Source organism: Limulus polyphemus, unplaced genomic scaffold (genome assembly GCF_000517525.1).
Source record: "Limulus polyphemus unplaced genomic scaffold, Limulus_polyphemus-2.1.2 Scaffold34, whole genome shotgun sequence".
NCBI classification, from domain to species: Eukaryota; Metazoa; Arthropoda; class Merostomata; order Xiphosura; family Limulidae; genus Limulus; species Limulus polyphemus.
Genome location: NW_013665644.1, coordinates 1,175,572 through 1,192,582, shown reverse-complemented (window position 1 = coordinate 1,192,582; position 17,011 = coordinate 1,175,572). Strand labels below are relative to the sequence as shown.

The window sequence follows — 17,011 nt, the reverse complement described above, 5'->3', positions numbered from 1 at the left end:
ACAAACCAAATCAAAACAAAATAATTATTCTATTTCACAGTATGCAGATATATAATTATCGGATAATACAAAGTGTGTTTTAATTAATAAAGAGGATCTTTATTTCCTGATAGGAATGAGACGTATGTCCTAGGATAAAACAAATAGCATATTTTTCAGGAATTAAGAGTGAAATCCATATATGGAGTGGATTTTTGCCATATAAGTTTTAAAACTAATAATGCTACTACACAGTGTTAATGAAATTATGCTTTAATTCACACACTTACATTTATTTCAGTACAATAAGAATATACACATGACAGCTTTTACTTTAGTATTACCAGTTATTATAACATATGGAAGACTTGTTGCGGCGGAATTTTCAACAAATGAGGAAACTTCTGCCGAATTGAAACAAAATTCGATCACGTTAATCAGTATTTCTTCTTTATAACAAAAATTTGAATATTACTTCCTCAGCAGCTTTCAGTACTATAATAATATGTGTAGGGGTTAGAATAACTATTTAAATTATTTATATTTATCCAGATTACTATAGAAGAGTGACGCCATCTTTTATCAGACTTAGGCCTCTGTACTGAACATCAAACGCTGGTAAACGCCCATTATGATTAAGTAACATCACTTTCAAAATTTACTAAGGTAAGTTGATACTCAATTCTTAAGTAGAATGTTTCAGTGGGGGCATAAATATGTATGGTTAGATATGGAAAAACATAAATAGGAAAATTTTGAGTCAATTGTTCTAGATGAGTTGCTGTCATAGCAGGTTATACAAATCAACGGTATACTTATTAGTACACACAGCATTTAACAAACAACGGCAATGCATGCAGGTATTTACACATTATATAGTGCCAATAACGACAGACGTGCTGTCACATCAAATGAGGTGTATATATATATATGTATATAACAGCAGAACTGGCTTAACATGAAGTGTTTTTCTCATGTTAAGTGAGTTAAACGTTTTACCCATTAATGTATTGACTAACTCAATTGCAAATTCAACACTACGGACATGGTTGAATGTAGCTACAGCGTGATAAAAGCTGAAAACACAAAATAAATAATGAAAATCTCTACAAAGGAAAATCTAATTATGAGGTCAAATACCTAAAGAAGTTCGTTTTTCCAAAACTTTGACCATACCATTGTTATTATTTTTATTACAGTGGTTTTTTATTTTTAGGGACTTAATTGGCAGATTATCTATTTACTGAAGTACTATGTAAAGGTAGCTGTGAATATCTAATTAGCGATTAACTTTCATTTAAACACATTTCTGCGTGTTTTCAACACTGTCAATTGGGCAGTATTCTATCACTGCATTAAAATCACTTTTAATAGTTTTAGAAAAAGACCACAAGGGAGCTTATAAAGTGTGTAGAAATGAACGAAAAGTCAAATACATGATTAAGAATAAAAACGCCTTATTTTCAACAGAAGTAACTAATTCTCTGCCTATTATTCTAAACGCCACCAGAGGAATCATTTGTTTTCCTACAAATAAGAAACTAAATACAAGAAACTTTCATTCAAAACAAAATTGAACTAATGCATCAACATCTGAATAATTTGATCTTTGCCACATATTTATATTTTCAATGAAACCTTCATGACTTTGCGACATGACAAGAAACTAGTAATATATATAATCCAGTTAAAGCAAACTTTTAAAAATGATCTTTTTTATCAATAGTAGTTTTTACTTGAAAAACTGAATACTTGTAGATATTTATATTAATTTAGTCTTATAAAGAATACACTTTGATATTTTTGTAACAAAATCAGTAAACTAAATATAAGTTACAATTTACTTTACAATTAATGTTTTATCTTTTATTTTTATATGCGCACTTGGATGTAGTTTATAACTATGTTCATGATATTTAAGAACCATGTAGGATAAAAAAAATAAACCACAATTCAAGAAACCCAACAGTTTTAAGAGATCAACCTTCCGAAAGCTCTTGGGTATTCTAATTTGTACATAATTATATATATTGAAATTGATTAACACAAACACATAATATATCTAAGCCTGTTTACTATTAATGTGCTAAAATTTAATGTAATTTAGTCTATAAGCCAAATTCTCTAAAGTTTAACATTTTAGAGACGTTTCATTTAATAAAATATAGGATTATGATTTTTCACCCAAATGGTCCCTAGACAGCAATGCCTATGTAAACGCGACACCAAGCAGCAAAAAGGCTTAGCAGTGACGACCTGTTTCTCACTTATTACTTCTATGCCACTTCAATACATTACAAAATATACTCGTAATAAGATAGTTTTATTTTATCATAAATTTCTGTAACCTCAGTCCTTGACCCATCAAAAATCCTTGCTCGCAAGACAAAGGCGGTGAAGAATGAGTTAGCGACATCTGGAGGCAGTCATTTGAAAAGAAACTTCGGAGATCACGATCTACGGAATTTTCCAAATAGCGACGAAGCGGCAAGATGTGCATAACTTCTGCAGTCCATGTTGTAAGAAAGTCTTCCAAGACGTGATGAATACGTTTAGGAGGGGGAAGAATTGAGCGGCTTCGAACGAACTGTGTCTCTGGTGAGAAAAAAAGAGAAATAAAATCACACTTCCTAGAATATATATCAAAAAGACTTAAAAAAATTGTTTGGAAAGTAATAATTTTAATCGAATACAAAATATATATCCTTTAAATTTTACACCTTTTTTACACAGTTATTTGTATGCTGTAAGAAATATTTTAAAATTTATAAAATATAATTTTCGAATTTAAGACTACAGAGAAATTATACATGCTTAAAATGTCGTATCAAAATCGTCAGTTTATGGAGCCAAGGCTTTGGTAATTTGTTTCGTGTTCTGTTTATTTGTTGTTGAGCACAAAGCTACACAATAGGCTGTCTGTGCTGTGTCCACCATGAGTATCGAAACCCAGTTTTGAGCGTTATTAGTGGTGGTTTAAATAATAGGAAGACACAAACTAACCGTTTCAGTTTTTCCTACCATATACTTAATATTTATTTTTGGACAATTTTACCACTACGGTTTTCGTGCTTATCATTGCTTTAAATAAAGTAAACTTTTACATCCTGCACTATTATAGTGTTTTGTTCATTTTAAAAGTCTCTATATTTTGTACTATATCTATCACCCATATTTACACTTAGAAGAAATGAGTAAGACAGTAGAGATTCTGGATTCTAGAATATATTATCTTCCACAGCTACAGTTTTTTAACCACTCAGCACCCCATATCAGATTGTAGATATTAGAGCTTTTGACATCATGCAGTACGAAAAACAGTAATTTTCTCAATGCAGAATAATTTTAACATAACGATTTAACCTGTTTGTTCAAAACACATTTCAAGAATAAGAAACTGGATAAAAATTTATTTTGTTTACCATTTGGAATGTTCTCGTAATAATAGAAGACAGGGTGAAGGAAGTTGGATTTGTAGGCAGCTTCAACGTCACTGATGGCACGATCCTCTCGTAGGGTATCTTTCCCCGGTCCGGAGAAGTTCTCTCCGTACTCCATGGACAAGACAATCACCTCCTCCGCCTTATGTCCAGCGTAGGTGTGGAGATGAGACAGCAACTGGAGAGGGAATTCTTCCAATATTTCAACCCTTGTATTATTCCTGTTATACATAAATTATTCAAGCAGTTTATTTTACAAATTGACGTTAATCAGACTTATATGTACACAATTTTAAAACTTAAGAATGACAGTAAACGTAATTTTGAAAACTACAACCTTTCATGTGGATATCACCTGGAAAAATGTATACTGAAAACAAATAAAAAATATAATAAACTATGTACGTATATGAGTTATAAATAGTTACGTGAAAAGCCTGGTTATGGGATGCTGCGGGATGAAAAATCTGAAACCTTTTACAACTCAGATTAACTGCAAACTCAATACAATACGTATTGTGAAATCGAAAAATAAAGTGATTAAAAGATTATTTTTGATAACTACAAGCCAACAGAACAAAAAGATTCAAAGTGTTTAACGATGGTTAAACTAACAACTTACATTTCTTAAGGGAATATATATATATATATTTATAATATACAAAATAAAACCAGCAAGCATTAATGTTCTGATTAATAGCTACTACAAGAAAACGCACTTTACGATCGCAGTAATATTAGCCAGGTTTTCAGCTTGAAATATAAATTTGACAGTACTGAGGATAAATAACTGCCCCTAAGAATATTGTTCCAAGTTCTGTGCTACCCGAAAAACTTCTTCTTTCCTTATTGATCGTGCTTAGTTTGATGGCTATGTACTATTGATCGACGCCACAATTTCCATTGCAATGAGCTTTCATGAAAGTCAGTGAGATTAATCTTAAGCCACACATCTTGTCAAACATTGCACAGACCCTTCATTGGCTTCTAAGTCCACGTTTAAGTAGACCACAAAACAAAACAAAGTCCATTAGAGCTGCATTAGGTGACTTGACAGTTCTGTGGTCAAATAAAATTGTTCTTATTTCAGTTTCTTCATCCATTTCTCTACTGAACAGTGACACTAATTTCAAGGTGTAGCTGGAAGCCTAAGAACTTTAACTTGTGAGCTTTTGTCACCTTCAAATCTATTTTATATTATCTCGTTAGTGGATAAAATCATAATTTTCTGATTGACTTGAGATTGTGGCTTCAGGGCCGTGTTCTCATAAATGATATGTTATGTGATTTTTTTTATTCCAGGGCGAGCAATTAAAGTGTAGTGTTCACAGGTATACTTCAATCAACAGGGAAATCAAAAAGCCACAATACACAACATAGGAGGCTCAAAAAAATTTGCTTACAGAAGAGTAAAATTAGTATAAACTGCAAAGGAAAAAAAAACTGACAGCGGTCATAAGCTTAAATAAATAAATGTTTATTTTTTTCCCAACAAATTTGTATTGGTGTTCCTACTTACTGGCTGACTTGAAAGCAACTCAAACGAACAAACTCAAAATCCAAACTTGGTTCAACTACAAATTATTATAGTGAAATGCCGTAAAAGAAACAACAACAAACTCAAATACGGTTACAGGTAACTCTCAAGATAAAGAAATACAATTCAAGATAAACATGAGTCACAGTTACAATAAAGTAAAGCCAAACTAAACTCAAAATTGCACAAAAATAAACGTATTTAATTGGCTTCATACATAACTAAGATGGATCAAAATAAAATAAAAGACAAAAATAAAATACTTTAGAGCCAGGAAGCACATTCTACTTCATGAAGAAGAAGGGAAATTGTACAGGACTTTAATGAACTACCATCATTTCGTTGATACCTACTTAATAGTTGTTTTATCCTGTAAAGATCTAGGGTCAGTCTGATAAGTTTGGTTAAAATTTATTGGTCATTCTGACCACTGTGCACGTGCTGTTGGTCTCCAGCTTTCTGGATAACTGTCTTAATTGCATGGCCTAGAATTTCTCACATTTCTTTAATCATACAGTGGTGGACAGGCCCAGATCCACTTTAAGAGCTGTTATTGCAAGTTTGATAATTATGTCTGGATGACATCGGAGCTGATGTCCTGGATGACTTATACTCATCTTCTTATTGGATGCTGAAGTCTTGGGAAGATGTTTTTGGGTGACTTGACAGTTCTGTGGTCAAATGAAATTGTTGTTATTTCAGTTTCTTCACCCATTTCTCTTCAGAACAGTGATCTCAAGGTGTAGCTGGAAGCCTAAGAACTTTTAACTTGTGAGCTTTTGTCACTTTCAAATCTTTTTATATTATCTTGTTAGTGATAGTACACTTTAGGTGATATACTATATCATTGTGACGTGAGAAGCTGCTGCATCATTTTATCTGATAATATATGCACAATGTTTTCTACTGCTTCCCAGTCAGTAATGAGCCGAAACTGTTCCATTGGCATCAGAGAGCAATGCAGATATTGAATACAACGTTTTTAATGGGACGTTTTTAATGTCAGAGCATCTAGAGTGGACCTCATACAGTTTCAGTTGCTCAGAAGTTAGTTGTGAGTATGGAGTGGCACTCATCTCCAAGGATACTTCTAAATCTCCTTTCAGAGTTGCTCACATAAAGGCAGGGTGTACCCTCTCAAGCTAATAATTTGGTACTGCAAACAATGCAAGGTAACCTTCACTACGAAGTTTTTATTCTACTTATTTCATCTAACGGTTATATTTGTTTAAGGGAAAGCAATAAAGTAAATCAAGTCCAGTTTTCTATTCCCGAGTCTTTGTTAGTTAATTTACAGGTGGATAATCTTAACAAACTTACACTTTTAGGCTAAACTCCACACTATACTTATTTGTCATCAGCTTTTAAGACCATTCAGATAAGGGGAATTTTTCGAATTAAAATAAAAGGTACAAGGGCAACAATGTCGAACATTATAAAGAACAAACAAATCATTGAAGTGAACGTAAGGGACACAATAAATTAAAGAACTACTAAAGCATGTCAAAACAACGATTGTATTAAATCAATAGAACAATAGTAGAACACCTTTTACTGTATTACTCTTTCTTCCTGAACTTGGGCATAAACTACAGCGTATTACAGAAAATATTGTATTAATATTTTCTGTAAAAAAGGGACAAAACTTTGAAATAACTTTTATTTGTTTAAACTGACTAATTACACAGGCCTGCGAATTTAAACTTCATAAAAGTTGTTTTGGTTTTAATAACGGATTTTCTATAATTCAGCTATGCAGATTTCGAAAATAATATTCATTTTTTTATATCACATGAGGATATTTTACAAATCGAGTAAAAACAAACTCTTACTTAGATCAAATTATTATCTCGTTTACCACAATGAACATTTTTTATTATTATGTTTGTTGACAAAACTACAAACAAACTGAATAGAAGGGAAGAACATTGATTTCAAACGAATATGGATCCTTATCCATTCTGATTTTTTTGTGTGTGAAGTCTACGTCTTTTAGTCTCAAACTACATGTTGTGGTCTTTATTTTATGTATTGCGTGAAAAACCTGTACCTGATGGAGAAAAATTGATATCATAAAACTATCGCAGGCCTGTGTTATCAGACATTTAATTTTGTACAAAGGAAAGCAGTAAATTAAGTCCAAATCCACTTTTGCCTCTTCAGTGTATTTTTATTTGTAATAAATATCAAACTTTACGAAATTAATTTACTGAATTACACGTTATCTGCTTATTTGTTATTCAGCGTCTACAATGTTTCATAATAAACGAAAACTAGACTTGTTTCAACATTATAAGATAATATGCCCTAACATATACAAATCAAAACTTCAAATTAAAAAAGAAAGTACTATGAAGTGCACTTGTACAAATAAGGCTCAATATTTGACTAACTTAAAGTCGAAGACGGTATTTCACAAAAAATGGTTGTTTTAGTATGTCATTTAAACAAGCTTTACAAAACTTCTACAAGTTTATAAAGAAAGTATTATTTTTGAACCTGACTTGCAGCATCGTCTCTGATACGTTAATAATTTCCAATTACAAGTGAGGATTTTATAGTTATTTAATATACTACAAGTTTACTTAAACGTTAGGAATTACTTTGTTTATAGTAATACACCGTTTTCTCTGGAAACACAACAGTTAATTAACGTTTATATTGCACCACTAGATTCCCTGTAAAATACACATTCCTCAGAGTTGCCTGGATACTATCACAATTAAATGCATGTATAAATATTTCATAACTCATTCTAAGTTCCTTAGAATTACAGTGTTTCTATCACTACCAGTTTCTCTATAAAACAATGGGCATTTAGACATTAAGCGCAACTGTAGGACATACATAACTATTGCTTAGGAATAATCACCATACCAAGCATTTAACGGAAATATGTATAAAACATGTTTGGCTTCAAGAAATACCGTTATCTATCTACGTTCCCACACTTCCTCTGACTATTGTTATGTCATTACCTTTTCAACATGAAAATATCTCCGAGTTCACCGAACATCTGGTAAATACCCGAACCTTCGTTGATCCTCTTTATGATCCAGTTTAAAAAGTGTTTTAAAGGCAGAGATATCGCTGGCCAAGGTGTTGAGTAATATTTCCATTCTAAGATCCGGAACAATGTGCGAGCTGAAAGAAATATTAATACATGTATTCGGAAGACTAAAATAATAAGTTATCAAAGTGTTAACTAACGTTTACAGTTTTGCTTATGAGATTTATGCCTGTTGTATCAAAAATGTTGTATCCTGTTCACAGAGCCTTTAATAACTACGTTAATAAAAAATGAAATTAAATGCATAAAGTAATTCCTATATGTAGAAATTTTTTTTTATTCACCAAACATATTTGACTTAAGAAATAAGCGAATAATTTAATTTTGACAATTGTCAAACTAGTATTTGCTTATTAATGTTGTATTTAAAAATTTAAGAGAAAAACTACAGTTTGAATCCCTCAGCTTATTTGGTAGTTAATGTTCGAAAGTCTCCAAAAATAAATATAAATGACTCAGTTCATACGTTATTACCTTTCTCGGGGTTTAAGCTGGTTGTGAATATTTATTATCAAAAACTGTGTAAAATTGATAAAAAATACTTTTAAATAGTGTGTGATAATTACAAATTATTTTGAAAAGAAAAAAAGGTAAAAGAAGGCTAAATGTCTTAGAGTACATTTGAAAAAAAAAATATCATAAAACTAGCTTAGTATATAGATTAGTAAAGTCGGCTGCTATTATTCCCATTTCTTTAACTAGAAGCAGTTTAAAACGAAATAATAAAACGCTTTGTAAAATCACGAAAAGAGCTTTTTATAAACATCGTAGTGTTAGTCGAACTTGACTTGTGACTAATTTTTTTTTAAAGAAGATGTTGTAATTAACATATATCTATATCAGGGATGAAATTCTACCTGCTCTCACCGGAATTCAGTAATTTTGGAATTCCGAGTGGAACAATGTTTGTTCGTGTTTTTTTGAAGCATTATGTTTTATATATATTTTAGCAGTTCACTTTGAATAGTGCATAATATTTCATACAGTGTGAGACCAAGTCCCAGATAAGGTTAGTAGCAGTACTTTAAGGATAATTTTACCTCTGATCTATATCGCATAATGCAGGGCTCTTCAACTGGCAACCAAATGGCCCACCGACAGTTAGCAAAAATTATTAAAAATAACTATGGAAAAAAACAGCAGTATCTTACATCAACTTGTGATTAAGACGCGCAAAATCTTTGTATGGTCGTTAGATGGACACACGTGACCAGCACAACAAGCACTTATTGGTACTAAAATGTATTCAGTTTATTTCATATGAGACTTCAACACCAGATCCCATGTGCCATCTTGGCAGGGTACGGATTTGACCTTTGGACAAGTACCATAATAATTTAGCTTTCCAGTGGCTCAGCGATAATAATGCTTATAATGCTAAATATAGGGTTTTGATACCCAAGGCGAGAGGAGCACAGACAGCCCTTTGCGTAGCTATACGCTTAACAACAAACTATAATAATTGCATCAGTTAATGTACAGCATTCTTGTAATTGGATTTCTATAGCAAATTATTTTTAATGATGAATAATATCGATATCTAAGAGACTGGAACGTTAAGTACATTTTATTTGATCTAAATTAAGTTATTAAAGTGATTTGAGTGTCTTAGTCGATAGTTAAATGAGTGGATTAACATAACACATTAAGCCGAGGTAGCTATATTTTCTTAAAACTCTCAAAGTTGTTAAGCCTTAAGTTTGAATATAAAACAATAACAACAACAATGTGTGATTGAAAGTTACTGGAACTTCCAGTCTGTAATAAGTTAGAAAATTACACGTGATTTATTCTCATTATATGAGTAACAATGAAAGTGGAATTTGTTTTAAATATTGTGATAAACCTGTAATGCTGGTGGTGTGATCGATCGAAGGTAATATAGTCACTTCTTGCTTGATGCTTGTGTGACACTTCTTTTTTAACCACTGAATAGATGGCGCTAAATGAAGCTTCAACTCTAGGGGATTAATGCAACATCAAATACTACCTATACATAAGGCTATACATAATTCTAACAGACACAACCAAAAAAAAAATAAAATTGGAAAACTAATTCAATATTTAATAAAAATAAATATGAAAAATACGAAACACATGTCATTCGTATCATCGCTTCGTCACTGAGTTATAACAGTTTCGGGAATTCCATTCCTTATCAGCAGCCCAGGAAAAAGGCAAATCGACAGTACAGCAACCCAGGAAAAATACAAATCGACAGTACAAAACTAGTTTTTTATAAATTTGCCAAAAGATAGCAAGGAGGTCTATAGAAACTATTTACAATACTACCTGCTACTAGATATGATAAATGAATTAAAGTAAGGAGTGTTAGTAGCCATCAGAAATAATTTAAGTACTTCTTCTACGTTGGTAGGTATGTTTGTTTGTTTGTTTTGAATTTCGCGCAAAGCTACACGAGGGCTATCTGCGCTAGCCGTCCCTAATTTAGCAGTGTAAGACTAGAGGGAAGGCAGCTAGTCATCACCACCCACCGCCAACTCTTGGGCTACTCTTTTATCAACGAATAGTGGGATTGACCGTCACATTATAACGCCCCCACGGCTGAAAGGACGAGCATATTTGGTGTGACGGGGAGTCGAACCCGCGACCCTCAGATTGCGGGTCGAGCACCTTAACCTCCTGGCCATGCCGGGCCATGGGAGGTATGTATCAATTCACTGGTGAATCTTTAGACGAATATTGGAAAACTGCAAAATATATCATCTGTACATTAGAAGCTGTGTTTAAATCAATGGAAGGTCGTACGGTACTTAAGATAACTGCACTAAATATAACATATTGTATCAGAAACCATATATAAATCCAATGGAGGATTAAAAATTTCAGAATAGCCACTTAAAATATTAATACACCGGGTGACTGTCAGTTAAATTTACAAACATTGCTTCAAGTATTTACCTGTATATCGAAATCCATGTATAAATCCACCAGATGATCGCCGAAAGTCAAGGGAGTGGGTAACTGTTCCTACAAAGAACATTCCTGGTATATTGGAAGACTCATAGTTTTGTTATATAAATACCATTTATTTCCATAGTACTTCCAAACCAATACGTAGCACTGGCCGCAAGAGAAAATACCCTAGAATCAAGCCGTACTGGTTATATTGTCTCTAATACTTTCACCTCTTGAAGTATATCGCTAGTTTGGCTTGATTCTAGGGTATTTTCTCTAGCGGCCAGTGCTACGTATTGGTTTGGAAGTACTATGGAAATAATTGGTATTTATATAACAGTACTGGTTATATTGTCTCTAATACTTTCACCTCTTGAAGTATATCGCTGATGTGGTCTATATCAAATGTCGAGGCTACATGCAAAATGTGTAGGAGGTGTTGCTCTCCTCATTGTGTTTAAACAGGCCTCTATTGGTTAAGCGTATAGGGCTTTCAGGAAAAAATATATAACATACAATACAAATAAGTATTTTTACATTATGCGTCATGTTTTTGACAAGAAATGTTAACATTAGAGTTTGGAGATGATTAAAAGGTGACATAGAGGTTGTGTGGGGTTGTGACATAGAGGTTGTTACTTTATAAATTTCTTTTGTTCGGCCCATGTATATTACTATGTTCGGTTTGGATTCCTTACTGAAAGAAAGATATAGTAATAGGTGAAAAGTGAGAATAATTGTTAAAATATGATAATATGTTTAAACAAAACATAAACATGGACGCAAACTCTTAAAATTTTCCCATTAGTAAGAAGGCCTTTGACCTGGAACTGGATAATTCAGTTTTTCAATATTGGAAGAGGCTTTAACAGATACCTAATTTCAAATTGGGAACTAGGTAACAAATTTGTTTGTTATGTGTAATTATTCGTTTTCAGAATAGTTTAGTTAAATGTTAAAGAGGTTCATGCTGGGAAAGTAACAGAAATGTTTCCGAAAGTAGTTTAATTAATTCGATTAAGAGGTTTGCTTAGGTACAGTAGGTTTAATCAGTTCACGAAATAATGCAATTACAATACGAATTTATGCTGTTTCATAATGGTAGCTTGAACTCATTCGAGAAACTTCTTAATTACTTTATCAAGTGGTTTGTAAAACAACAACAGTTTGAATTCTCATAGTCTTTAGTATAATGTTTAACCTTATAAAATTTAAATTTTGAAATGTCCTAAATTTACTTTGTAAATATAGATTGGTTATTTCATGACATTGTTGTTAGCGATCTAAACTTCATTTTTATTTGTTACTTTTATACTTTTCAGTTTTAACTTTAAGTCTTCGGTATGTGCAATAAAGCGTTTTTAAATCTCTCATGAAGAGCACTATGTGTGTATTATTATCCATTTAGTTAACTGTTAATAAGGATATTACTCCGCTTCCCGTAAACTCGTGTCTTATGTCCTTGTTGTTCCACACTAGACACCAGAACCATTACATTTATTTTACCTTAATAATCAATTACTCAAAATTCTGCGATCGTTTTTGTACTATGGCGATGACTTATACTTATGTATATTTTTATTTACCGAATATCGCACATATAACACTTCAATAATCCATTAAAGTGGTTTGTGCAGGAGCAGTGTTGTTACCTGCTGAAGTGGTTTGTGCAGGAATATCAGCTCGAATTCGTTCCCAGAGCAGTTTACTTATTTATGGAAATGGTTTGTGAAAAGCAGTAGCTAAATTTATTTCATGAAACTACTTAATGAAATGATTTTAGCAAGAACAGTAACTTGATTTCTTTCAAGAACAACTGTATCATGTGATGAAATATTTTGTCTGTATACAGTTTTCGTTATTTCGTGGAGCAATCTAATTACCAAATTGAAGTTAACTTTGTCTTAAAACAGTACTTCGAATCTTTTCACAAAAATATTTAATTACCCAACGAAATGATTCCTTTTACGGACCGGTTTAGTAAGTTAAAGAAGCGGTTTCTTTCGGGGAATAGGTTTAACTATCTAATAAAATGGCTTTAATTTTTTCATGGCTTTTATTTAACAAGGTTTATGGATTAGAAAGGCCGATTTTAGTGCAACGAATTGCTTAGTAGGCACTAAGCTGTTGAAGATGTTGGTTGATTGACCAAGCATAGGAGGCTTATATGCTACTTGTTATTTGTCATATTGTTTTAAAGAAAATATGCTCTCAGACGAATTTAATCCTGTTCTGTCTTCCCTCGTTAACCTAAGTTTGTAACTTATACCGTGCTTTAAGATGAGTATTAAGATCAGCTATTGTAAACTTCTGGTTTTTTATTTGGCATATTTTTTAAAGCTGCGTTTTACATTACACTGTATTCAATGAAGGTATGGAAGGAGACAATAATGCAGTTGAAAAATTGTGGTTTTGAAGAGATTGAAAGAAAACAACATCTATATTCCATTAGGAAAGGAGTTAGATCATCTGGTGCTTTGTTTTTAGTTTTTCCAAATTACATTTTCTTTCTTTATTCGTTCTTTTTTTTTTTCTTCAGTTTATATTGTTGATTTCTTGACAACGAACCAGTTGAATCTCATATTTCCCGCTGCTTATAAAACTGATGAGGTCAGAGGAAATTTGAAAAAAATAATTTATTTTGATGTTCAGAAAATATTTCTATATCTTTGTAACATGCGGTACTTGTGCTAAAAGTAAGACCTCTGGCGGATTTTGGTGAAATAATATTACATATTCAATGACTTTTGCTTTCAATTTATGTAAGAAGGAATTTCCTTCCAATAAATATATGGTCATTCATTTCACACCACACGATTACTATTCGGATTACAGTTTGAAATAACGAGTGGCTAATCGGTTTAATTAAATTTCGCATTACAATCTACAAAAGTCATTTTAATTGGTTTTATAATTCTCCTATTACTATAAATAGATGCATACAAAATTTTCCATTGAATAAATCTAACATTTTAAAACCCTAACTAGAAGATAAATCACCCATTTTTACACATGAGAAAGAACCGCAACTATCACTCACACATACTGTAGTGTCATCAGGACTTTTTGAATTAAAGCAAAGCTTAGCAGTTGGAATTCACTTCTAATTAATGCAATTGGTAGTTCAAAATCGTTTAGGAAATACATTTATATTGTTATTTTTTTACCTTATCTTCAACTTTAGTTAATATATAAGTAAAATTATAAAAGAAGAGGCTTACGGAAGGAAATTATTGAGTATCAGTTTTTAAACGATTCAGTTGTAAGTTTAGGCACTAGAGTGGTTAAAAAACAGAGAATCCTTGAAAATTACAATTTATTAATTGAGAGGTAAAGACTTCTGGGGAAACGTGTAATGTTTGCTGAATTAAATGTTTCTTTTCTCAGGTAATTATTCAATAGCAGATCAACCAAACGTCTAAACAAGGAATAGCGTCAACAGACAGGAAACGACATTAGATATTGCGATTAATTCCTGTGTTTTAAAGATTTTTCTGATAAATTATTGAGGTTCATTGATTTAGTTAAGGTTCCCCGTTTTTGATACATAAAATCACAAAGGTAAAAATAATCATACGTTTAATGATCAAAACTCTTCTTTTGCCTTTACTGGTTTCAGTATTCTTCTATGGTGGGTTTTATCTATTTTTTATTTTCTCATTAAGTATATGTTATTCCAAGTTTAAAACAAGAAGTAAAAATAACATATACTAGTAATGAAGTACAAGTACAGTTAATAACACGAAGTACAAGTACAGTTACTTTGTGTAAAAGCTTTAGATTTTAGCAAGATAAAAAATATAGCTACCATTAACATTTTGTCTCAGCCTTATTTGAAGTAACATTAAATATGCTCAGAGAAAATGTATGCTGCAATTCAATGAGTGATTTCACATTTATTTGAACAACTTATAATGCATTAACTTTATCATGTATTTAAGTAGTGTGCGAACTCATTTGATACCAGGGTAAAATGTACTTACTTGGGAAACATATCGTCGTCAAAATCAAAACCTAGACATCTGATGACAACGTCGTAACCTTCTCTCAAAGCAAAATTGTCCCACGTGTCCAACAAAACTTTGTCAATTCCAGTAGTGTTCTGGTCGGGCTTCACAACGAAAATTTTTCCATTTATTTTGCGAAGCTTAAGCTGCTGTACAGGCACTTCAATCAATCCGTCTAATGACTTTAGTTGATAGTTATCCAACAGAGCATTGTTGATAGCCCTAAAAAACTTTTTGTGGTTACACAGTGCATTATTTTTTAACTAAAAGAATTAATAATCGAGATATTATGGACACACTTATCTCTGTATTAATAAAGTGTCATTTTGTATATTTGTCTGATGGGATTTCACGACACTCTTTTATAGCCTAGTATTTTCTAAATAAGTAAAGATATTTTTTTACGAATTACTTTCAGTTTTGAGTCACACATATTTCCTGTGACAGGTAATTAATATAGAAGTTCAACATTAATTTTCGTTAGAATACTTTCAATCAATTTTGATTACGATCATTCGTAGATTACAGATATGTTCATTTTTAGACTTTCATACACGTCTTTTAAAACATTTTACAGAGTATAATTTTGTAAGACTAACAGTTAATTTAAAATATAAAGTAGCACAGCTCCTTTTTTAAACGTATCAAACAAAGATAAGATCCTGAACATTTTAAAGTATGAAACATAAAACTAACTCCTGAATATGCACAATGACTGTTAGGATTTTTAATACAATGAGGTATGTAAAAATAAAACAGCAGTCATATTCCGCATGTGAATCTTTGGTCAAAAATAAGATGAATTATCGAATCATTCACTTATTACAATCCGTCGTGTTTATATAAGCTTGAATTGGACCTTTATTGGCATTATATTAATTCCGTCTCAGCAGAGAGACTTACTGTTTTCTATTGTTTCTTCTCATTCTTCTTCTTCCGAACACTTTTCAATCGACTGCCATTTCTTTACTTTTTGGCGGATAAACATGAAACTTGGTAGGGGTTATACCTTGGCTCAATACGCCCAGGTTCCTTTTCTATTTAAGCTTTTTAAATGATTTTATGGGGTAAAAGGTCAAACAACCCAAATATGTATAATATTTTAGGCTCCTGTGCGGTCATATTTACAGCAATCAAGATGAAAATTGGCACAAATATATATTTTCATGTGTCCAACACATTGACATTTAAAAAGGTTGGGTTTGGCTATTGTGAGCCTTTTTAGAGGGTCAGAGCTCACAAAAAACATAATTTTGGGGGGTTTTGGTCAATTACTCGGCCGTATTTTGACAATTGTACAGAGGATTTGGTAAAAAAGATACTTTTCTACAGATCCCACACGTTGATAACCAAAAATGTTGGGCTTGCCTATTTTTAGTAATTATGGGGGGGGGGGGGTAAAGATGCCACAAAAACATAATTTTAGAGTTTCTTGACAATTAATCTGCCGTATTTCGGCCAATTTATATGGGATTTGGTATAAAGATACTTTTTTTTTACCGGTCCCATACACAGACATACAAAAGCTGGGATATGCCCATGTTTAGTGATTTTTATGGAGGTCACTTGTAGGGCTCTTGGCCAATCACTTAGCCGTGTTTCGATCAATTTATATGGAATTTTGCACAGATACTTTTTTTACAGGTTAAAAGTAGAGGCATAGACAATTTTGGAATTTTTATCTTTTGCTCAATTTTGCAGCGAGTAAAGCACAATTTAGAGTTTTCGTAAACTATCCATGTGTATGTCAACCAACTTACATGGGATTTGATACAAAGATACGGGTCCCAAGCAGTGATATAGACAGTTTTCGATTTTTCTGGTGTCAAAATTGGCCATGTTGGGATTGTTTGGCGGAGACATGTTGCATTCGCCCGCGAATGTTGGCCTCTTTAATTTTATTTAAAATGATGTATATACATTTCAGTAAATAGTTTACAATATAATAAAAGGCTCATATTCGGAGATAAATTCATGATGAGGAAAGTAACAAACACTTCTGCGAATTCATATCTGTAATACTGTGTACAGGTACAGTGATAACGCAGGCCATACCAAG

The 17,011-nt window shown here is 32.1% G+C and overlaps 1 protein-coding gene across 1 annotated transcript in view; it reads right to left on the bottom strand.

Annotated features, from left to right (window-relative positions):
* Positions 1–1,841: 1,841 nt before the first annotated feature.
* The window catches only part of LOC106460596 (FAD-dependent oxidoreductase domain-containing protein 2-like), a 115,912-nt gene continuing 100,742 nt past the window's right edge, over positions 1,842–17,011 (bottom strand). Inside the window, 6 exon segments of the mRNA XM_013920317.2 lie at positions 1,842–2,574; positions 3,402–3,640; positions 7,935–8,100; positions 10,949–11,068; positions 11,209–11,255; positions 14,929–15,174. Coding sequence (XP_013775771.1) covers positions 2,303–2,574; positions 3,402–3,640; positions 7,935–8,100; positions 10,949–11,068; positions 11,209–11,255; positions 14,929–15,174 — 1,090 coding nt within the window. The 3' untranslated portion in view covers positions 1,842–2,302.